This window comes from Equus quagga, chromosome 15 (assembly GCF_021613505.1).
Source record: "Equus quagga isolate Etosha38 chromosome 15, UCLA_HA_Equagga_1.0, whole genome shotgun sequence".
NCBI lineage: Eukaryota > Metazoa > Chordata > Mammalia > Perissodactyla > Equidae > Equus > Equus quagga.
The window spans coordinates 1,371,907-1,396,875 of NC_060281.1; the positions used below are offsets into that span (position 1 = coordinate 1,371,907).

General features: G+C 43.9%; 1 protein-coding gene across 1 annotated transcript in view; it reads right to left on the reverse strand.

Moving 5' to 3' along the window:
• The window catches only part of LOC124226455 (translation initiation factor IF-2-like), a 55,682-nt gene that overhangs the window by 5,567 nt on the left and 25,146 nt on the right, over positions 1 to 24,969 (reverse strand). Inside the window, exon 5 of the mRNA XM_046639777.1 lies at positions 19,431 to 19,526. Coding sequence (XP_046495733.1) covers positions 19,478 to 19,526 — 49 coding nt within the window. The 3' untranslated portion in view covers positions 19,431 to 19,477. The remainder of the gene's footprint in view (positions 1 to 19,430; positions 19,527 to 24,969) is intronic.

Genomic DNA, 24,969 nt, shown 5'->3' on the forward strand with positions numbered 1-24,969 from the left:
ACCTTCAGGGTTGGAAGAGGCAACCTCCCTTCTCGAACATATAAAAGGGAAAACCAAGGGCTGGGATGCACGAGGGCCGACTCGGGACAAGGGTCACACGAAGGATGTTATGGGATCAACTGTGTCCCTTCAAAATTCCTATGTTGAAGTCCCAACCCCAGTGCCTCAGAACGTGACCCTAATTTGAGACAGAGCCTTTAAAGAGGCGATTAGGGTAAATTAAGGTGGGGCCCTAATCCCATAAAACCGATGTCCTTATAAGGAGCAAGAGAGGCCTGAGGTATGCCCACACACAAGGAAGGACCAGGTGAGGACACAGCAAGAAGGCTGCCACCTGTGAGCCAAGGAGAGAGGCTCAGGAGAAACCAACCCTGCGACACCTTGACCTTAGACGTGCAGCCTCCAGCGCCGCGAGGAAATAAAGTTCCGCTGTTTACAATGCCCTGTCCGAGGTTCGGTGTTACGGCCACTGAGCAAACTAACACAAAGGGAATGGCGGTCACCTTGCTGAAGGAGATAAGGTGTTCCAGCAAAAGCCAGTGTTTTCACCTGGACCAGCTGTCACAGCACTCAAAGTTCTCAAAATTAAGAGAAAGAGGGGCTGCTGGTGGCGGAGCATGGAGTTCACGCGCTCTGTTTCCATGGCCCGGGGTTTGCCAGTTTGGATCCTGGGCACCGATCTACACACTGCTTACCAAGCCATGCTGTGTTAGGCATCCCACATATAAAGTAGAGGAAAATGGACATGGATGTTAGCTCAGGGCCAGTCTTCCTCAGCAAAAAGTAAATAAATAAAGAAATTAAGAGAGAAGGCAAGGCACCGGAGTAAGAAGGCAAGTGTAAGGAGTATGTCGAGAGAAGAACTGTAGGTGGCTGTGGACACGTGCCACTGTCTGGGGTCCAATAGGTAAGACTCTGTCTTAGTCAGTTTGGCAGGAAGTGGATGATACACAAAGTACTTAACGGAAGGGAATTTATACCGAGGGGGTTTACAGGAGCAAGTCGGAGTTAAGTATCAATTAGGCATGAAGAGAAACAGAGGGTCTGGCAACCACGGGAACCTCCACCACCCCAAGGCCTGAAGAGCAGAGCTGGGCACAGTGGGCAGGGTCCTGATGAGGTCTGGAGCCTCAGAAGCAAGGCTCAAGGAGGACCCGGGACCAGATGAGGGCAGCCACTGCAGGGACTGCCCTAACGCAGGGAAGGGCGTCAGGATGGGGCATGCTCCAGCATCTCTCCCCTAGATCCTGCCCTCCAGCTTCTCACTGTGCACTCTTGTCTGGACGTTTACGTCCCCCCCAAATTCATGGGTTGAAATCCTAACCCCCAAAGCTCGTATTTGTGGATGGGGCCTCTGGGATGTGCTTAAGTCGTGAGGGTGATGCCCCCAGGATTGAGACTACTGCCCTGTAAAAGAGACCCCACACAGCTCCTAGCCCCTTCCGCCAGGTGAGGACACAGCGAGCAGTCCGTGGCCCAGAGGCCGTGCTGGCACCCTGGCCTCGGACTTCCAGCCTCAGAACTGCGAGCAACACATGTCCCGTGTTGTGTCACTCTGCTCCAGCAGCCCCAACAGACAGAGACACTGTGCTTCCCATTCAACAAGCCAACAAAAAGCCAGGGGGCTTGGGGACCTGGATAACGTGGTCCACAGAGGTCAGCTCTGGGCAGAAGAAGGCAGAAAAAGGAGCATTTGGTGGGGCCAACAGAGGAGAACCAGCACAGCAACTTACTAAGAGTTTAAGAGAGATGCACCCCCAAAGAAGGAATAGCCCTGAATAAAGAAGTGAGTGCTTGGGGGCTGGCCCGTGGCCGAGTGGGTAAGTTTTCGCGCTCTGCTTCAGCAGCTCAGGGTTTCCCGGTTTGGATCCTGGGCGTGGACATGGCACCACTCAACAGGCCATGCTGAGGCGGCGTCCCACATAGCATAACTAGAAGGACCCACGACTAGAATATACAACTATGTACTGGAGGCTTTGGGCAGAAGAATTTTTTTAAAAAGAGGAAGATTGGTAACAGATGCTAGCTCAGGGCCTATCTTTAAAAAAAAAAAGTGGATGCTTGCAGTTAAATGATCCCAGGGCCCCCAATCTTCTATTGGCCAAAAGCAGGAGAGCCGCCCATCAGTTCCAAGTTGAAGAATTCAGCCTTGTCAAGCAGTATTGCCCACCACCCGGGCTGTTGCTTCTGCCCAGCAGGTTCCTACAGCTTCTGCGGATCCAAGCCCACCTTGCGTCTCCTTTTCTCCCCCTTTCTGGAAGACGTTAGTGCTGTTCTGGCTTTCTCTGCCCTTCTCCACCCAGTTGAACGCAGTGGGTGATGATGTGACTAGCTCTGACCGCTCACTGTGAGCAGGGTGGCCTGTGCCAGCTCTGGGTGGAAGAAGTAGCAGGCGACTCCTGCTCTCTTCCTTCTCCTTTCCTTTTGGCACAGTCACCGGCAGGTTACACGGTGCTCCTCCATCTGGAGGGGCAGCTGAGGGCCCCGGTAAGCAGAGTGATGACTGTATCTCAGGAGCAAGAAAAGAGCCCCAATCATTCTAAGTCACTGAGAGATCTGGGGTAGTTTGTTCTCACCCCACCCTAATCCAGCCCGTCCTGACTGACAGGTGTAGACAGTGAATTCACACTGCGGCTTAGACTGGGTGACACTAAGTGCTGAGGTGGGGACAGTAACTTTAGAATCCTTCATATCAACATCCCCACTGCCCTTCTTTAGCGCCACGTGAATTGTGAAGCAGATGGAACTGGACTCGGTTATCTCCACCCCCATGCCCCCATCCCTGTGCTCCACTGCCTCAGTTTCAGCTTTGGGCTTGGCTGGACTCTGAGCTGAACCAAACAAGGATGGCTGATAACAAGCGTTTGCTTCTCTTTCCACCAGTGTCAGTGAGACCCTCTGCTGTGTCGGCGTATTTTGAGGCCTCAGGTATAACACAGTGAACGAGACAGAGCCGGCCCTGCCTCGTGAAGCCCACCTCCTAGCAGGAAGCAACGGCAATGATGCGAGGGACTCGCCACCTCAGTGGGGAGGCTGGGGAAGTCTTCTCCAAAGAGGAGACATTGAAAGCAAGATTGGAATGATGAGGGACCAGCCATGTGAAGACAAGGATAAGGAAAATTCTAGAAAGGGAGAACAACGCACCCAGAGGCCCTACGGCAGGAATAAGCTTGATACTGTCAAGGAAGAGTCAATAGACCAGAGTTACGGCTGGAGCACGGGGTTGAAGGGACCAGCAGTAGGAGCAGCCTCTTGGGGAGCAGGTGGGTCCAGATCATACGTGGCTTCAAAGTCAGGGTAGGAGTCTGGGATCTGTTCCTAGCAGATGGGAAGTCACCAGAGGATTTTAGCAGAGGAGTGAGGCACTCCTATTAAACTGCAAAGAGCTCACCCCACAGATGTGTGGAGAATGAATTAAGAGGAGACAGTGTGGAAGCAGTGGGACGGTCAGCACTGCAGCCCAGCAGCCCAGGGGAGAGGTCCTGGTAAGAAAGAGAGGAAGGTGGACTCAGGACGCTTCAGTGTCGCCTCGACACCTCCTAATGCTAACTTGAAGGAAGGGAGGAGAGAATCATGAAGAAATAAGATTTGGCTTCAGCAACTGGGTGGGGGTGGGTGTCATTTGGTGCACTAGGCTGGACATCAGTTATGGTTCTTCAACGGCACTGGCGTTTGCCCATGGCCTTTAATGCCACCGCCCAGGATGAGGAGTACCTGGGGAGCTGCGGAACCAGGAGGGGAAATGTTTTTGAGACAATGTCTCCCTCTTGAAAAAAAAAAAAAAGGAAAGAAAGGGAGGAAGGGAGGGAGAGGGAGGCAGGAGGGAAGGGAGAGAGAAAGATGGATTCTTCTCACTTTGTCCGTGAGAGGTGTGTGTCCTCTTGGCACAAGGTCATCTGACCTTGGAGCTTTAGTCTGCCCACTGGACTCACTCCTCCCCTGGTGAAATCCTACCATTTGGCCCGAAGACTGAGATGGTAGGGGAAATCCCTATTTCCCTTTAATGTTAGATCCAAACTGTTAAAAAAAATGATTCAAGAAGACAATTTTGGTGATACAAACAAACTTTAACACTCCATGAAGTTGACAGTCTCCTTTAAGAGAACTTTAAATGGGATGGAAGGCAGGAAGCTTTTAGAAGATAAAGAATAAAGAGCAAGGAAGAGATGCACAGAAAGTATCTGACTGGCCAGGGCCGTGTAGTCCACCTTGTTTGGGGTGAGAAGGCCCAGGGTCGGCCTGGCATTTGGGATTGGCTAACCGGATCTCCAGCCTTTCTGGTCAAGTGGAGTATTTATGGGAACACAAAAGCTATCAAAGTTTTGGTTTGCTAATGGGGCAGCCCGGGCAGGAGTGGCTCCATCTTGGGCCTAGAAAGCTGCTTCAACAGACGGGCCACGTGACCCTTACCTTAGCATCCTTGGGGCATCTTTGACAGAGTGGACATTTAAGCGTGACTTTACTCAAGGAAATTGTTGGAGGGCATGGCCTGAAACTTGATTTTCCACTTTCACAAGATATAACTTATCTTCCTCAGCTTGCTGTCCACCACAGGAATCCCTTAAATTCCTAGTCTGTCCCCAAGAGGTGGGGATGGTGGGGTACTGGCAGTCACTGTTATATTATAGTAGCATATCTGCCACCCAAACACTCAGGCCAAGTCCTCTACTCTCGTCTACCTGCCGCCAAGATGCCCTTTTTCTTGTGCCAGGCCTCTTCTTTCCTGGATGATTGATGCCGAAGATGACCCTTCCCTATCCAGAGGTCTGCGGTGTCTGCCACTTTAGGTTCAAAAGGGTCACACAGGAGCTATACCGGCACACCTGCCTGCGGGGGCAGGAGGGGCAAGGTCCTTTCCTCACTGCAGCCTTGTGGCATCTCAGATAAGTCTGCATCACAGGCTTTCTCTCTGTAGACACCTGCTCAGTGAGTAAGAGCTCAGACTCCGGGGAGAGACAGCAAGTTTTCAAGTCTTAGCCCTGCTGCTTCTTAAATGAGTCACTTAAGCATTTCCTGAACTTCCTTGCATCTCAGTTCTCCAGGTGGAAATCAGGGACAAGAGCAGCACTCATCTCTCAGGGGTGTCGCAAGGATTAAGTGAGAAAATAAGGTAAAATGCTTACCCTAGTGACTGGTACTTATTAAATCCTCAGTATACATTAGCTGTTTCCATTATTGTTGTCATCGTCATCATCATCCCAGTCCTTTTTGAAACCAAAGCATACTACAGTGTTTGCAACTTTTTTGTAATGTTAACCCAGAAATAGAGTGCTTTACAGCAACTTCTGAGGAGTGTGCATAGATGATCATCAACAAATAAGCAAATAAGCATCTTTCCGTATTTTCTCTGTCAACCTAAAAATATTTAGCTTTCTTATACACTAAAGTAGAAATTAAATCCATGATTTCTAAAGCAATGCATTTTAAACTTTTAAGGACCGCCTTGATACTAAGTCTATCGTTTGTGGGTGTTAAATGTCTCATGTCCTCCCCCACACTCTACTCGCTTGTAACTAAGTGTAGCCTCTTTCAGAGTTGCCGCTATGTAATAGCAGCTGAGCGCTCTTCTGTTGTAAGCTCACTGTAGAGTTTGAACAGTGCTCTAAATAACAATGCAGCTTAGTTCCGAACCTATGATTCATGAGTAAGGTTGAGAACTAAAAGGCAGGAGATGAACCATAAATCCTGATACTGGGAGAGAGAATCAGGATATTCAAACAGATGGACCCCAGCCATCTCAGACTTGTCATCTTCTGGGTCCTAATCAATATTCTCAGCAGCAGGGAGAATTAAGTATAGTCGGATTTCTACAATGGGTAGAGAGGAAGTTTACACAAGATCTTTCTATTTGGGTTAAAAATAGAAATATAAATAAAAGCAAGGAAACCACTAAATAGTTAAGATCCACTTTAGCCAAAATTGCCACTTCTGAGTTCAGCTGTATTTGCAATAAGGTCCACTGATGGTCCCAGTCATTCTAAAATATCCTTTCATTTTATTCTTTTTCTCCTTGAAAGACGAAAAACAAAACAAAAGCAGAGGAGACAAGTTACATAATCTACGTACTGGAAGACTAAGCATTTTTATTTCTCATTGCCGTTTGAATTGAAAGGAACACTCAGTCCTGGAACATGGTAATTCGTCTCCTGTTTCTTTGTCCGAGACTACAAGTAGGAGATAGTTCAGAGCGGTTGTTGCCAATCAGAAAATACAACAAAGCCGTGTAAACTTCTCATTTGTTTACTGGCCACTTCCCTGGCATCTCAGACATCCTGTTAGCTCTCAGAGGCTCCATCCAGGCACACCTAGGGTCCTTCAGAGGAAAAGGGGCCTCTGAAAAGTCTCCTCTTTTTATTCTCTGAACATGTCATAGTTGAGTTTTTAAAGTGCTCTCCACCCTTGTTTGTTTCTTAATGCAGTACCAAGATGTAATTTGTATGGAAGCCAAAACTGGAGACATGCTGAATATGTGAATACCAAGGAAGTGGTTTCCTTAGCAATAACAGGCATGTGAAAGTCAAAACTTCCTTTCCGTCTCATGTGACCTCTTTTCAAAGCAATTCAGACAGAGGACAATGGAATTGAATTCCAAGCACCCACAGTGTTCATGAATTGCTAAGCAATGATTCACCAAGTACCCAAATTACTCTAGACTGCCTGAGCATTTTATTAGCGAAATTGCTTTGTATTTAAATTTTCCTTCTTCAGTTTGTACATCAGTTTTCCTGCTTCCTACAGGCCACTTTTCCACCACTCTGAGAAAATGTAGATATCCAGAGCAGCCCTAAATAGTGTTAACATAAGGACTTTAGCATATATTAGAAGTAGAACATCACATAAAATGTTCGAACTATTTGCTTCCTTTGGAAACATTGGATACTAGATATTTATAGAAAGGTTTATTTGATAATCGAAGTTCATGATTTACTCAAAATAAGTAATATAGTTTAATTTGGGGGACAAGTCCTTGAACAATATTTTGGAAACATTGAAGCTCTCATTCATTCCAATTATAGATTTATCTTAACCTACTGGTCCTAAAAATAGTGCTATCTTTGGCTTACAAATTGCACATCCTGGTTAGTCCTCAAAGGTTAAATGGTGGTAACTTATTTAACAATCTACTTGCAGCCTGGGACCTTATGGTGTCATGCTCTTTTGCCATTAATTAAATTGCAGTGTTCTTGAGGAACACAGACAAGGCCATCCTAGGAACTCTTTATTTCTCTTTATAGCCTCTGAATCATGAATCTCAAAATCACTAACATTATTCAACTTCTCACCATTATAATTCTGTGAAGTGACTTTTTAGTGACTGCTGCCAGGCAGACCCAGGACCCAGGGAGTCAGGTGACATTTCCCCTGTGATCCTGTGTGTCTTGGAGCCAAAAGTGACTCTAAGGTTGGGTTATTATACTCACGAAGTGTGTAAAGGAAAGACCTAGCAGAGTGAGCAGTACATAGCAGCTGCTCAGTAAATATTACTTCAACTTCTTCCCTCTACCTGTCGTCTCCATTTTGACATTTTGCATTCAGTTTTCCCTGATCTGCTCTCAGTTTAACGGCTCTCTCCTGGACTTGGAAGTGGTCCATCACACAACCTTCACATTCAAGTGGACCTTAACTATTATCTTCCTTGATGATAAATAAGGAGTGATTCCTAATAAAAGTGTGAGCACCTCCAGTGAATTCACTCTCCGGCCACTTTTTACACTGCTTGTGAGATTATTTTGCAGACAATCAGAGCTGCCCAAGCAAACAGGATAATTTTCCACAGGCTCCGACAAAGACAGTGGGGACTCAGTTTGCAATGCTCTCTTCGCCCCAGCACAGACTGCACTTTGGCAGTGAGCAAGGTCAGGATTTGGAGAGGTTATTTCTCAGCCTGGATGTGTGCCCTGCCGTGTGCATGTCCCACTATGTGCATGTCCCACTGTGTGCATGTCCCACTGTGTGTATATTCCACTGTGTGTATGTTCCACCCTGTATGTGTTCCACCGTGTGTGCACTGGGTACCCTCGGTGGAAACTGGTCCTCATCTTCAGTGCCATCTATCCCATGAGCATCCCTTCCTTTTTAACCCAAGGCTGGTTGCGGAAGGTGGGCACTAGCTCACACTGCTGATTCGACCAGTCCTGCTGCCACTAGCACTGAAGTCACTAGCAAGGTACCTGATTGTCTTTTGGAACAGAACAGCCAGGAGCAGAGAGTGGGAAAAATGTAGCAGAGCACCAAGCAATTGCTTTCCAAAGTATTTCTAGTGTTGGTTTGTGGTTGACTCAGCTGGTCAGAGGAAGGTGGCCCTAGGAGTCAGGTGACCTGGGCTAAGTCACTTGATCTCTCTAGACTTTGGAACTTTGGATTAAAGGATTAAATCTCAAGATTTCAGAAGATGTTCCATGGAGCCCTGGAGGTCTGCTGTGCTGGGAGCTGGGACAGTTGATGTGAGAGATACTTGACAGGTAGGATTCTGGGTGTCTGGGCTCAGAGAAGCTCTGCTTTTACCTGTTTTTAAATACTGATTTAACTTGTTAAAAAGGTCCTTTGGCAAAAAAGAAAACTTAAAGCTATAGGCTAGATATTTTCCAATTTCCTTTGAGCCTTGGCATTCTAGAATTGTACAAGTACAGATTTATAGACTATAATTCATAGAAGAACCTATTAGCAAATACAAAACAACCACAAAACATTAACCACGAACTCTGTTTCATGACCAAAGACTATCCTAATCTTAACCAGAATCTTATAAAAATCTATTTTGGCTCACAGGGTATTGAGAAAGATGTCACAGATGATTCACGGTAAACCTGTGTCAATTAGTAGAAGGAAACAACAAAAAAGGCAGCATAAGCGTGAGGTTAATGTGCTTGTAAACCAGTGAGGTCCTCTCTACAACTCAGGGAAAAGTCCCATGTTCCCTGATAAATACCAGCAGTACATTTGGGGCTCTCTCACACCTATATTACTAATTCTTCTTGACCTTTGAAGATGTCATAGGCACCACCAGGCATTCAAAGTGAAGGTTTCACAGCGGATCCTTGGTCCACATCGTCAGGCAATGCTAGGAAGAATCAGAACACGAAGGGGTGGAGGCAGCCCGCTTTCCCCTCACATGTGGGTCTCCTGGAACCGAGTGGGAGACAATCTCTGCACAGCTTGTTTGTTAGGGGTGAATTGTTTAATACCTGTTCCCCATTATCCAGTGGCTTCAGAGAGAGCTGGAAGTGAAGCAGCCTGTCTCTCTGCCATGGTTTTACCCCTATTAAAAGGCTATTGTGGAACTGTTCAGATTGGGATGCTTTGATTGTTCGCGCATCCAGCAGGCTGTGATTACAGTAATTACACACCTGTGAAGGTCAAATTGACAAAACTGAATATAACCTGGGGCCACCCACTGCACCAGTTCTCTCTGCACTCTTTGGGATTTGTTGTTGTTGTTGTAAGAGTTGCCAAGTGATAAATCCGTAATAAAAAGTAAAAATGAAGTCATTGGTCTCACAGCTTGGTTTGGCTACTTGGAAGCACCAGGAGGGAACTAAGCGGGCGCTGGGTGCGCGTGAGGGCCAGGCGCACCTTGGGCTCCACTGCCTGCCTCCCAGGCACGGCCTGGACGTGATGCGACATATTTAGGTACTTTTTGAAGCACGTCATGAGTCTTCAATGTTTTTTCCCCTTATTTTTCTCTTTGCAAGAGTGTAATGCTGAATGTGAAATGGACAGATACATTTTTTTAGTATATGTGTTATTTTGTGGAATATTTAGCAGAAATGGCTCTCATGGAAAGAGAACCCACAAAATTTCATGAAAATAAATGAACTGATCGTCCTATAGTTGCCTTGCCAAAGACCAGAATACAATTACTTCTCAAGTACACTAAATATAAACAAGCCTTTATTTTCCTTTGTCCTTATTGATGGCATCAAGCAATAGTTTAAGTAGTAATTAAGTAAAAATAGTCTATTATCATGCACGCTGTGTGGAGGGGAGACAGGTAGAAAATAGATCCTTTCTACACAGCAGATAACACTGTTTGTGTAGCACTGAGAAAAGGTGTGGGGTCAGAACAAAGGCTGTGTCTGAATGAAGCCAAAATAGTAGAGGCGGATGGAAATTAATCAACTCACAGAAACCAGATGTTCTGTCTACTCAGAGCCAAGTATCTGAATTCTGGCCGCCTGAAATTTTCACGTTTCCTCCAGATGTCTGCTTTCAGGTAGCAGTCATCATCTCACAAGCCTGATTTTGTTATAATTTACCATATTGTTCAGAATTTAAAGTGGCATGAATAAGGATAGGATAGTACAAGCCATTTTTCATGTTTTAGTACAAATGACATTGTTAAAGGATAGGTTTTTTAAGGCATAAAATTATGCCTCTCGCACAAATATAAAACAAACACACATCACCGATTTTATTTAACTCACTAATTAATGGTGAAAAAAGTAAAATGTTACAACTGTTTCAAAGGAGAATTCTAAGAACCTTATGTGGGTGTATATATATATATATATATATATATATATATATATATAAAAGAATTTTGAAGTGAAATTACAAATAGATGCAAAGTGGATCTATCCACAGGGCAACAGCCAATTGCATTTCACCAGATACAATTATTTTTTATTTCTATGCACGAGTCATTTGCACTATTATCAATTTTCTGCAACTCACAGTTGTAAAATAGCTCAAAGACCATGGAAGGCAGAAATAACCCAGAAAGGTGCACTAAACAGGACACTTGCTAGACTTTTATTCCAATTTCAAAGTCTTTATTATAGTTTTTCATAAAAGACTTTATTTTCTAAGTTAAAATTATTTAAGTATACAAATACTTCTGAACTCCCACAGTACTTTTACCTAATATGACCTGATTTCCACTTTCTTAGACACTCTCAATTATATTATTGACTCTCGTATACCTCTTGCCTTGCTGCTTGTCTTAATTACCTCCTATTCACCCTGCTGGTGAGGGAGGGGTTCCTACCCTAGGGTTACGGGGACGGCCGAATACAAACACCCGACCCTGGACAGATGTGCTCACAGCAGTTTCTTAGTCACACAGAGTCACAGCCCAGGCGAGGAGGATACCACACGACACAGAACACAGGGCTGCATTCCAGAACACAGTGAACAGCCAGGGCTGTGGGGAGGTAGACTTTGTAGTATTAAGAGGATGAGGTGCCCCCGGTTCCCACAGAAGGATGTGATTGGTTTGTTTGAATAAATCCACAGGCTGGAGAGAAACTGAGACCCACTACTCAGGGATGAGCAGGAGCTGCATTGCTGTGTTTGAAAAAGAAGGTTGCTTGATGAAAGGACGTTATCTTGTGAGACAGAGTGGGGAGGGAAACTTGCAATTAGGCATTTTGAAGTTCCCCCATTCACCAGATGTCAAGGCAGCACATAATATTAAGCCTTAATTTTAGGACTTACACCACACTTCTTGGGAGAAGCAACTAAATTTTGCCACTGAATAAACAATTTATGGAGCTCCTGCTATGTGCCAGATACTATTCCAGGCTCTGGGAAGGCAGTGGTGGGAAGATAAGATCCCTGTCTTAGATTCTGGGGGAGTCAATAAACAAAAGGTAAAATATTTAGTATGACAGAGAGTGAAAACTGATATCAAGAAACTATAAGAAGGGGATGGAGAGAGGAAGTGCAGAATGACTGGGGGGGGGAGGTGGGATGCAGAGTAATGGGGGGATGCAGAGTGATGGGGATGGGAGGTGATGGCGGGTAGAGAGTGATACAGGATAGAGAGTGATGGGAGGATAGAGAGTGATGAGGGAATACAGGGTGATGGGAGATGGAAGGTGATGATGGATGGAGAGTGATGGGGCGATGGAGAGTGATGGGGGGATGGAGAGTGATGGGGGATGGAGAGTGATGGGGGGATGGAGAGTGCTAGGATGGAAGGTGATGGGGGGGGGAGGGGGATGAGTGGTGGAGAGTGATGGAATGGAGAGTCATTGGCGGATGCAGAGGGATGGGGTTGGAGGGTGATGTGGGATGCAGAGTGATGGAAGGATGCAGAGTGATTGGGAATGAAGAGTGATGGGGTGAAGCAGAGTGATGGGGGAATGGAAAGTGATGGGGGATGTCGAGTGTTGGGGGAATGGAAGGTTATGTAGGATGGAGAGTGATGGGGGATGGAGAGTGAGTCAGGATAGAGGGGGGTGGTGAGTGATGAGGGAATGCAGGGTGATGGGGGATGGAATGTGGTGGGGGATGAAGAGTGATGCAGGATAGAGAGTGATGGGGGGATGGAAGGTTATGTGGGGATGGAGAGTGATGAGGGTGGGAACACTGGGTTGAAATTTTAAATGTAGTAATGAGGAGGCCCCACTGAGAAGATGACACTGAGGAACTGTGGGGTGAGCCATGAGGATACCTGGTGAGAAAGCCTGGAGATGGAGAAACCAGGAAGCACCACAACACGTAGCAGCAGAGTGTCCTCATGTCCCAGGAAAGCAGGGGCCCAGTCTGGCCAGAGTGGAGGGAGCAGAGGAGGGGTGCAAGGAGATGCAGAGGTTGGGGCAGGAGTTGTGCAGGGCTTTCCAGCCTTTGATTTTTGCTACAAGTGTTGGGAATCCATTGAAGGAATTTGGCCAGAAGAGTGGCTCACCACTTGACTAATTTTTCTCCTTGATCTCTCAGAGGGTTTAGCGAGGTCCTGAGAATATAAAAGCTACTCAACATACCACAGTTGCTTAATTTTAAAGGGGTAACCCCTTCTTCACTGCTTTCCACAATTTTCTATGACAATCCCAATGAGATGTAGATGCCTTCTCACCTAAAGCATATGCTCACTGCAGAGCAACGGCCGCTCAGAAAATGCAGCTTATGGGGAGTTGGGTTCTTGAGGCAATACCTATTTCTTCCCTGATCACATCCCCTAACAAATGTAGGGCTCCCTGCCACAGACCTGGCTGAGACAGGAGACACGAACACCTACATACAATGGGGGACGTGGTCTTTCCTTGACCATGAAATTCTACAATATCCTGAACCCTCTAGCATGGGACAAGCAACTTTTGCATTTTAATGCATTAAACATATTTCAACTAGCTTTTTTTCTTCTAAATTTTGTTGATGTGATGGAAATATATTTCAAGCACTATAGCAGTTATAAATCTATACTAGGATGGACTCTTAAAATTTTTCCTCCTATGAACACGTTCACACATAAAAGCAGTATGTGTTATAAATTCTGAGATCAGCTCCTTAACTATATATTGTGCAGTTTGACAGACAGGTTCATAGTTTATTCCACTCATGCCTCTCCTGAGTAAATACAGATCTCTCATTGACATAATTGCCCTGTCTTCAATTCCCTGCCTTGATCATGGATTTGATGTTTCCACCGTTAACATTTAGGGAGAGTGGTGTGTATAACACAATAGAGAACTGGATATGGGAAGAGAAAACTGGAAGAAGCACTAAATATGCTCCAGGAATTCATCATTCTGAACACTGAAACTGATTCTGTTTAGTTTTAAAAGGCATAAACCCCTGAATCTTATATTATTTTGGAAATATTAATAGTTACCATGGGAAAAAGTCCCAGTAACGCAGCAAGGAGAGGAAGTGGTCTGCCAGAATTAGGCAAGGGATCACATGCATCCTTGGTCCCAGTATTCACTCCAGACACATCTGCAAATTCACCACCCCACTCCCTACTTCATCTGCCTGGAAAATAACACTCATGGTCAAGATTCAACTCAAGCGTGACTTGATGAAGAACTTTCCTGCTCTGCTCCTCCCCTCACCTCTCCCAGAATTGACCACCCACTCACTGTACCCTACATCCATTATGACTACTTGTTTTGAACCCTGTACTTGTTTCTCCTATTAGACTAGAAGCAACTTATAGGCAGAAACCACAAGTTAATCATCTTTTTATCCTGAACACCTAGCCCAATGCTTAGCACACGTATTTAAGAATATTAGCACAATATTTAAGAAATATTGTCAAAGGTTCAGTCTTGTCATACTCACAAGGTACCACCTTATACTTTGTAAGAATGAAGCCTAGTCCAGCTCTGTGACCTGGGAAAGGTCATTCTTTCTTGGATGCAGCATCATTACATAACAGAGCCAGCACCAGTGGCAGCAGAGCATGGTGTACAAAGAGAAATGAGATCACTAGCCTTTAAATGATTCTCTGTTTCAGTTTCTGTGGCAAGGTATTTATTCAGCAGAGATTTTCTCATATTCCCTCCAGCCTCAACATCAGTGAAAAACCCACTTTCAGTGGCTCAAGGGGTGGAGCTGAAATTTGTCTTTGGTGCAAAGTCTCCGTCGTGTGAGAGAAGCTGCTGCGTGGGCCTTCTTCAGTCTTGCATACGTGACAAACAGGTGTAACCATGGTTCTCAGGGACCCCTGACTGCCGAGACACCCAAAGGCCCACACCCCAGAACAAGATTTATGCACACAATAGTCTATCTTTCAGAAAAGAATTGGTTGCCTTCTTGGAGGGTAGCATGACAGTTCTGGGATTACGACGATATTCAATAATGTTTTTTGCTTCCTCTTATAGGCCTAGAGATAAGAGGTTGGGGCTTTATGTTCTAGGACAAGAGGGCCCAAGAAAGAAAATACAGACCAGGGTACCACACGTGGCAGCTGTCAGGAGCAAGAAGAGAGGGAGACCAATGGGGTCCTTTGAAAGACAGTGATGGTTTAAAAGGGTCTCCCCTCTGTATTACAAATCCCATCTTATGCCTTACAAGTCTCTTTTTTTTTTTTTTTTTGAGGAAGGTTAGCCCTGAGCTAACATCTGCTGCCAATCCTCCTCTTTTTGCTGAGGAAGACTGGCCCTGAGCTAACATCGTGCCCATCTTCCTCTACTTTATATGTGGGACGCCTACCACAGCATGGCTTGCCAAGCAGTGCCACGTCCGCACCGGGGATCCGGGCCCGCCAACCGCGGGCCACCCAAGTGGAACGTGTGCACTTAACCGCTGCACCACAAGGCTGGCCTGCCCTACAAGTCTTAACAAGTTCTGTTGAATACCATAGCTTCGAGGTCGGGGAGTAGAGGTTGTGGTAGCAGTGGCCTGGAAACGGATGACGAGAGAGCGGTGGGCACGGCTTTGGAGCAGTGGTCCCTGGTTAAAGGCACAGGCAGAGGCCAGAGCATCTTTCTGCAGCATGGAGCCCTCACTAGGGATGGTCATTAATGTCGAGGACAGCCCTGGGCCCCTGCAGTCAGGCAGGCTGGGAACTCCTCTGGCCGCTGTTTGACCATCAAAAGAAAGGGAGAGCCTTGAAAATCTGGAGAAACTAGGGGCAATGGGTGACAAACAGATGGCTTTTCTCAAAAAAGTTGGAAGTAAGACTGAAAGAGGGTCCGTGACAACAACGTCTCTCCTGAGGAGCGCAGGGCACCGACTTTGCCTCTCCTCCCGGGACCTAAAGAAAGGCCGCCTACACCAAAACGCCTCGGACCCTCAGAGGCCCAGGAGGCCGCAGGTCCACTCCGAGAGCAGTCACACGGGGAAGGAGGGGCCACGGGCCACGGAGGGAGAACAGAGAGAATTCTGTCTCCAAGCTCAGAGGAGGGACAGGCGATGGTTGGAGACAACAGGTGGGTGGCACCTGCGCGGACCAGGCGGGACTGACGGATCAGGAGGGCGGGGAGCCGCTGTCGGCGAGGGTCCCACAGGCACCGGCGGTCCGCTCTCCCTCTCCCGGCATAGAAGGCCAGATGTCCTTGTCCAATCACAGACGCTGCCTAATAATGAAAAGCACGCTGCCTGGGCTGAAGAATTTTCCCGAAGGTGGATTCGCACATCTGGGGGAGGAGGTCTGCCATTTGGTCGGGCTCCTCCCCCGTTTGGCCTTCTCCTCCACGTCTTTGCTAGGTTCAGGCACAAGCTATTTTCCCCATCCTCCTGTTTTTTCAGTGTGTTCCGCCTCATGCACTCAGCTCTCCGGAATTCTGTGGGTGGGCCGGGGGTTTTCTCCTCCATTTCCTGTGCTCAGTGATGTGGAAAGGAAAGAAATAGGAACTCTGCCTTTCTGTGAGCATTTTGATGAAAGGACAAGTGATGGTCACAAGCCTTAAAGCAGGTGGCAGAGGAGATGTGGAAGGCACCTTATTTATCACCAGCAGCAGCTCCTTTCTCAGAGCCTCCTGAAAAGCTGGCAAGTGCCCAACAGTCCAGTTTGGAGAGGATCCTGTTTTAGGCCAGTCCCAAATGGAGCAAGCTAAGCAATGGTTCACTGCATAGACGCTCTGTCTCTCCCTTCTCTAAGCCCTGGGTCTGTCTCACCTGCACCCTGGTCATCTGTGCTATTTCTCTCTTTCATTAAATTCCTTTGAAGTGGTGGATTATTTTTTCTGTCTTTGAAAATTCCCTCTGGTCAGTGGATTTCAAAAGTGCAAGTGCTTTAAACTTTTCCCTCCTTGTTTGAATTAATACTGTACTCTATATTTTATTCTTTCCATTTTGGGGGACCAACTACTGTGTTGTTTTATATTACATTTTCATTTCAGAACTGTTTGAAAATGGAACTCACGCCATGCACGTGAATATTTTGCCTCCTTTTAGCTGATTTAATCAGCATGGATGCCATTATTCACGAAATTGCATGAATAATTTATTTCACTGTTGTAAAAGTTTAATAAAAGTTTTCTTGTCTTTATCAAATTCCATGTTACTCTTTGTTCATTTTATAGCAGCAACATAATCAGAATATAAAGCACCTCATAACAGAAAGCAATGAATGGCATGGACTTCATTAAAACCCTTGTGTATATTTTATTGCCATTCTAGCTATGATTAAATAAGATTTTGTACATGGAGAGAGATAATAGCTCTATGGATCTGAGTATGACCAGAATCCACATGTACCAGGGCCACGTAGAGATGGAGTCACATTATTACAGCTGAGATGCCTGGCCTCCTTTGTACTATCCAAAAGAACACACGGATCTTGTCTGTGCACGTGTGTGTGTGTATGTGTGTGATCTACCCACAGTGTAATGCTATGTTGGAGATGATTTCCTAATCCAGGATGATTGTTCTGTCTTACGTAAATAGAGGCACTGGAAACAGATATTTCTTCAAAGTTAATTTTTCTGTTAAACCTCCATATTAGCCACTTTCATCCAGTGAAATTGCTCTAAAGATTAAAAGTATCTTAATATTTGCATGTGTTCCTTTAATGCTAGTGTGGCAAACCTTATAAACAAGAGCCATCAACGTCTATATCTACATGTTAGTAAAGTCACATTATTATCAAGCTATGGATACTGAAATTGCAAGCATGCTCTTTTCATGTAGTCGGGTGCTAAATTCTTGAAAGTTTGAAATTAATTAAAGATGGCTATGAAGAATCCAAGAGGCATTTATCTTGTAAACGATGAAAGCAAATACGACATGAGCACAGAGGAAAACGGTTGGTCCCAGTCGAGAAAATGTTCATTTGCTGAGACAGGTCCACAATCTCTTATCCTAACCTCTTGGAGCCAGGGTGTGTTTTAAGAATCAGAATTTGGAGGATTTTAGAGAAGTAATATAATGCACATACCGTGTATCACCCAGTATCACCCAGAGGCCCAGAGCAGCGCCCTACAATAAAATGGTTAATGTTTCTTAAGCCAAAATTATAAATGTTAATTCTGTGTGGTTAATTAATGACTATGAGTACTTTTGTGCCACTTCAGGTCAGGTTTCATTGCCAAATGAGTTCAGATCAGGTCAGGTCTTGCTGAAAATTAGCCACTTTGGTTTTTGAAGTGGTGGATTTGTACCTACATATCAATGAACATCTGTGAGTGCCTGCATGGTTCAGGTTACATGCTAGATGCTGCCCCTGAGATCAGATTCAACAAAGTCCCTTCTTAGGAGCATACAGTCTAGTTGATGAGACACTTCAGCAAACCAATATTCTGTGTTCTGTTGCTCAAAAAAGTCACCAAACCCACCCAAAGTCAAGGGACATGACAAAGACTCCACCTTCTAATGAGAGAAGTGTCAAAAATATCTATGTCCATCTTTATCCACCATGCATCCTTTGCCCCTTTACATTTTCAAAGCATTTGATAGTTTACAAAGCACTTTCTCATACATTTCTCATTTGATTTTCACAACTACCATTCATGTAGAAAGGGTACAAATACTTATCCCAAGACATAAGAAATTGAAGTTCAGAGACATTGACTATCTCAGCTTATCCTGTGGAGTCAGAAGCTGACCTTAAGTTTTCCAATACCAAATCTAGACTTCTTATTATCTTCAGTATAATGTGTGAAAGATATCAATTTCAGGCTCAATGTGTACTAGGAACCCCAAATCTCTATTTTTTGTGGATAGTGGATTTGTCATGCAATCCCAGAATTACGTCACTCTAAAATTTAATAAGAATGCCTCAAGCTCACTATGACTATCGTGGGAAGGTCTGAAGACACCCTTGTCATCAAGCACCTTGCCTTGTTTTGTAGACTTTGGATGTGAATGTTCAACCTGTTTCAAATACAGCAAATCTTCCCTTTTTTCAAGATGCATCTCAAATCTTGCCTCCACTGCTAAACCTCCTCTGATTACCAGCTGAACCTTCTGTATCCCTTCTCTGGACTAAGCCCTTGCACCACTTAATGTTGTACGATAAGAGCATTGGCATTTATCATAGACTACTTCATGGGATGTATTTAAGTACAACCTGCCTCCAAAATGTAAGAACCTGGAGGGCAGAGGCTGTGAGAGGTGACTTACGTTTCTTTCCCGTTGCCTACAGGGTCCAGCAAGGTAGTTTACACATGGAAATGGCTCAATAAATATCTGTCTGAAAAAATAGTTAAGCAATCTCAAGAGAGTGCAGTGCAAATTGTTTACATAAGAATTGGGACCCCCTTTATTTTATTGGTTCTAAAACAGTTTTTCTCCAGCTTCACTATGCTAGCCCTGTTCTTGGTATTGTAGGATTCAGCATGCCACACAGCATATCTATCCCAATGATAGCCTTCAAATCTTATAGACTTTGTTCAAATCCCATTTCAGTTTTTGAGACTAAGTTTAACTAAATAATTAAGCTAGCAGCCATTCAATAGAAACAGATCATCAAGATACCACTTAATAAATAAAATGTCTTTATTTTGCTTTAATGGAAAATAAAAATAGAATTCCATTATCTAAATATAGCTTGTTTTCAATTGCAAACACTCATGAATTGGTAATGTGGAAATGACTCTCATGAATATAAGGCAAACTTTTCTTGCTTTCCTCTGACATACATCAGTTAGAGCTATAGAGAATCACGTCTTTAAGCTAAAAACACTTTTTAAAAAATTTGCTGGGAGAATGGGTGTGAGACGGCAGCTTACCCTCCAGCATCGCATTCGCTTAGGTAACACTAGCTACAGTGACAGATAAGTACCAAATCCCAGTGCTGTAACACAAGCTTCTTTCTCACTCACCTAACAGTCCCATGTGGATGTTTCTAGTGGGTCGGTGACTCAGGGCCTCAGCCTCCTTCCACCTTGTGTTTCTTCCACGTATGACTCAGCCTTCGTCTGGAAATCGAGACGAATAAGAAATCGAGAATAAGAAAGCTCATATAAGGCAATCAAATCCAGTCTTCAAAAATAAACGATTATCACTCTTTTTGCTTCCTTAGCCATAAGCAATAAACTAACAGTTGGACATTAACCACCACAGTTCTAAAATTAAAGACTTTGGATGAAATGAAAAACTAATAATGGACGTTACCGGCAGCATAATTCATGAGTTACTCTCTGTCCAAATAATTGTCTTTGCCTCTTTGCCTTGATGAAAAACTTACGGCTCTAAGTAACTGATTTTACTTTTCCTTTGTCATTTTCAAATGCAAAACTAAGATTTTCTGTTGAAATCAATTTTATATTGTGTTCTATGAAAACAGTTCTCTTCTGCTGAATTAAAGATGTGATTTACTTTAACAATTCCTTTTAAAACTTAGGATTTTCAAAATATGATGTGTCCCATGATAAAAGGAACTTGAATCTACCTTTTCTTACAATGACTTCGTCACCGTCACTCAGATAACCGCATTTTGACTCAATGCTTATGATTTTAATAAACAGTAAATAGATACTATTACATCATTCCATAAAATATATAATGGAGGTTTTTGGTTAAGACATCAATGCCATAAGTTCATGCTCTGAAATGCCCCTCTGCTCCAAACACATGCCACTAATGTGTTTAGAATTTTTTTAAAGAAAGCCAAAAAATAACACCTAGGTTTAAAAATATGGCAAACAGTTCTGTGATTCAGAAACAGCAGAAGTACAGAGATGAGCAGGAGTAAGCCACAGGCCTGGCGGTTTCCTAGTTTAGAAGGTGGCAACGCTAAGGAGTCGAGCAGGATTGCTCTGGGATGGTATCAGGGACTTGGCCCAGGCATCAGAGGGAGCCCAGCCACGGCGAGTGTGCCACCTTCTCTGGTACAAAGAGACTCAGAACCGAATCCAAACCTTTGCCTGGAGTGAAGGGTTACAGCAAGCAGGGAGTCTGGAGAGTCTGGGGGAGGGAAGAGCCTTGTGACTAGACACTGCTCCTCTGTTTGTATGACTGGATCTTCAAGAGTCCTACAGTCAATCAAGAGGGAAAGCATCGCCAACCTAAACTGCCATAGTAAGACTACCTTCTGTACTGCAATGCTGGGGCCCGAAGGTGGTCACCACAAAGCAGCTGGAAGGGAGGAGAGACACTGAGGGAGAAAAAAAAGTAAGAACGGTACTTAACAAACAACAACATTTCCACTCGAAATGAGGCTGTAATCCCAAGTTCTAAAATATATGAAGAAACACAGCCTTCCAGATGAAACTAATGTTGTAAAGTAGTCTGACAAAGACTTTTTAGGAGCCAGCCCTGTGGCGGAGTAGTTAAGTTCATGTGCCCCACTTCAGCAGGCCAGGGTTTCACTGGTTCGGATCCTGGGCGTGGACATGGCACTGCTCATCAGGCCATGCTGAGGCAGTGTCCCACACAGTACAACCAAAAGCACCCATAACTACAATATACAACTATGTGCTGGGGGGCTTTGGGGAGAAGGAAAAAAAAGAAGATTGGCAACAAGTGTTAGCTCAGGTGCCAATCTTAAAAAAAAAAAAAAGGCTTTTTAAAAGTATGTTTAAGATGATCAAAAGAAAAAAATAAAATCCTATATTCATTTAAGACAGGGGTCTGCAAACTTTTTTTTTTAACATGCCAGGCAGTAAATATTTTTTGGCTTTGCCGGCCATACTGTCTCTTTTGTATCCTCAACTCTGTTGTTATAGCAGGGATGCAGCCATACACAATGCATAAATGAATGGATGTGGCTGTGTTCCAATAAGACTTTATTTATAGAAATGGCAGTGAGCCAAATATGGACCATGAACCATAGTTGCAGACTCTTGATTTAAAGAAACATGAAATTATGAGGAAAAAAAGAAACCCAGGCAGAAATGTAATAGGAACTGGTAGATACGAAAAAGAAAAAAATAATTAGGAGTCTTGAAATAAACTATATGATCATTGATATCAAACAATGGTCAAAAAAAGAATTGATGAATTGTTTTTTTAAAACAAAGCCAAAAAAATGACATAAAGACCATTAAGATTTTCATTGAATTTGGGCAAAAGATAAAAGTATTACATGCATTTTAGACTTTATTAGGAAAATAAGTATGATTAAGTAGGTATATTTAAAACATATTTAAGGATAACCATTATAATAAGAAGAACACATTTTATAGCTTCCAACCCAGTAGAAAGAATGGAAGGTCTAGAGTCAAGAGGACCATACACAAACATCCTATTCTACCTAGACACACGATCACATTGCATTTCCCTGCTCATTTAAATTCAGATGTGAGCAAGTAACTTCTCTTGGTCAATCAAATGGGAGTGGAAGTGGTCCGTGCCACTCGTCAGTGGCAGCTTTAAGAGCCCAGTGAGTTTTGGTGTGTCCTCTTTTCTCTGCCTCTCTTAGGGAAGCATGTGTGGAGATGGAGCCTGCATCAGTTTGGGCTTCTGAGAGACTAAATAAGCCAGCCCAAGATGATCCTGTGGAATGAGTGAGAAATAACCTTGATCTGAAGCCAGCAAAAAGTCATGCCAGTGTCCCAAACTTTTCCTGACAGGCTTTAGCAGTCAAATTGACACCACGAAAGGGAAAAGCTAAAGGTAAAGAAAAAGCCTGGCAAACAGACAACAATACAATAGTAAGACTAAATATATTATAAATCACAATACAGGTAAATAGACTAAAATCTCATCCATTAAAAGAAAGATTTGTTGGACTGGATTAAAAATTATGTGCTTATTAAAAACACACTTTAAAAGCACACGTATACATAATGGATTAGTTCTAGTTTTCCAAGAAGCAGACACGAAGGCAGGATTAGATGTGGAGGACCCTTACTGGAGAAAATACCTGTAAGACAAAAAGGGAAGGTGCAGGAAGCGGTAGGCGCCTTCCGCTGTGATGCGGTCTTCACCTGTGAAGGACGGGAAGGGAGCACCCAGTGGGAAGAGTCCTGGACTGCAGAGCAGGTCTAAGAAAATTTTTGACACTCTAATCGGGAGTCCTTGAGTCAAAGTCACCTGGTTAAGGAGCCTACGTGTCCCAGAGATTGGCCTGCATTAGTTGTCCCCACATGCTCAGTCTCTGACAGGGAGCAACCTGTAGGAAGTGTGGCCTCATCATGAACATGATGGTGGACTCAGAGAAGAGGCAGCCGGGCACCCAGTCAGTTATGCTCCTGATCAGGAGGCCTGAGCCATGCATTTTCATGGCTCCTACAAACCGAAAGTCATATATAAACTTCTAGATGTGGGAAATTTCTATCAAGCAAATACTATACAAGAGAAAGCAGTGTAAAAATATTAACATCAGATAGAGTAAAGTCTAAAAGGATTTAAAGGAATATGTTCTTTATTTAAATAAAGAAACTAAATAATAGTTAATAGTTAACAAAAGGAACCCATGGTGGCTTTGCACTGTGTCAACTTAGCTGAACTGGAATTAGGCTTCCCAGAATTCCCTTCCCTGTATGTTTCCAGATTAGGGTTGACCTCAATAGAAATTTGCATGAAATTTGGAAGGCAGAAGTTAAATAATAGGCACTCTTGTGCTCTGCAGCTCAGCCTTTACAGTGCCCGGGGCAGCCCCAGGGCCCAGGCTCCTCTGACTCCTGCTGGGTCTCCTCCTGAGGCTTCCCTGACTTCAGTGCCCGTAGACACAGCTCTGCAGCACGGAGCACCAGCTTCTCCTGCAGGCCACCTGCATCATCAAATGTCAAGGCTTGAAGGCAGTGAGACACAGAGGCAGATTCTGGCTTGTTCTCATGGGTCCTAGTTTATCCTTGTTCTGCCCACTGCACGTCCATTTTCCTCCCTGCCTCTTGCCCAGCTGCCCTCAGGCTGAGCCCTAGACAAAAAGCAGCAAAGACTGTTTACCCAGAGTCCACAATCGCATGTGGTCGGACACCTAGACCAGTCCCTCCTTCAACATTCCTCACAGCGGTTCTGCTTCTCTGATCATGCCCTAACTGATAGAGAAGACTTATCAAAGGTAGTGGGACACTTAAGAAGAATAACAAGGAGAAACTCGCGAAATCACAATCATGGTATAAGAATTCAACACACTTTTATTAGAAACTGAGGGATTGAGTAGACCCCAAAAAAGTGAATATATGAGAGATTTGAACAACAGTACTAACAATATTGATCTAATATATATAATATAAAATACATGTATTTTATATACGTATTGGATATATATTTGTTTGGTTGTTAGTGCGTGGAATGGATTCCGACTCCTAGTGACCCTGCATACAGCAGAGCAGAGCCCTGCCGAGTCTTTCTGCACCGTCCTCTCACCTTCCAGCGCTCTATCAGACAATGCTCCATCGCTATTCATAGGGTTTTCATGGACGATTTTTTCAGAAGTGAGTGGCTGGGTCCTTCTTCCTAGTCTGTCTTAGTCTGGAAGCTCCACTGAAACCTGTCAACCATGGGGGACCCTGCTGGTATTTGCAAAACCGGCGGCCACTGCTTTCAGCATCACAGCAACATGCAGCCGCCACAGAATAACAATCGACAGACGAGTGGCATGGTTCCTCGATGGGGACACAAATCTGGGTCATGGCAATGAGAGGCTAAACCTTAACCACTAGACCACAGGGTTGGCTATTAGATATGTACATATCTATGCCCAGAAAATAGAAAAAGAAATGCTCAGCACACAAGCAAGAATATTGTCCACAAAGTAAGTTTCAATAAACTGTAAAGAAATTATATTATTCACGTGTTTTCAGATAAGAAATAAACTGTTAGAAATTACCACTACAAATATATTAAAATATTTATATGTGAATAGAAACTGAAAACTCCTAAATAATCTTTGAATCAAAGAGGAAACAGTAATGGAAATTACAAAATATTTAGAGTGAATTTTCTACTTATTATATATAAAAACGTGTGTGTTAAAGCTAAAGTACATTTGCAGGAAGTTTGCAGACTTAAGGAAATGTACTGAAAACAAAACAAAATGAAAAAGAATTTTAAAATATGTACCAAGCGTTCAACTCAAAAACTAAAATAGAATAGAAAAGTAAGCCTAAAGAAAGTAGAAGAAAGGAAATAATAAAAATAAGGAGAAAATTAATAAAATAGAAACCTAAGAAACAATAGAGGTGATCAAGAGAACCAGGTAGAACTTCCAGAAATACTATTCAAGAAATAAAGAAAGGCAGGTGCTGTAAAAAGCAACATTAGAAATTAAAAGAGGACTAATCACAGATACTGGAAAAATTCTAAAAAGTCATAAGATATACTAGGAAAAAATGGGGGCAAGTGAAATTTACAACTTTGATGAAATGGATAATATTTATAAAAATATAAATCAGTAAAAACCTCAAGATGAAATGGAAAACCATAATAAGGCAATCAACCTTACAGAAATTGGATTGTTAATAGTTAGATTAT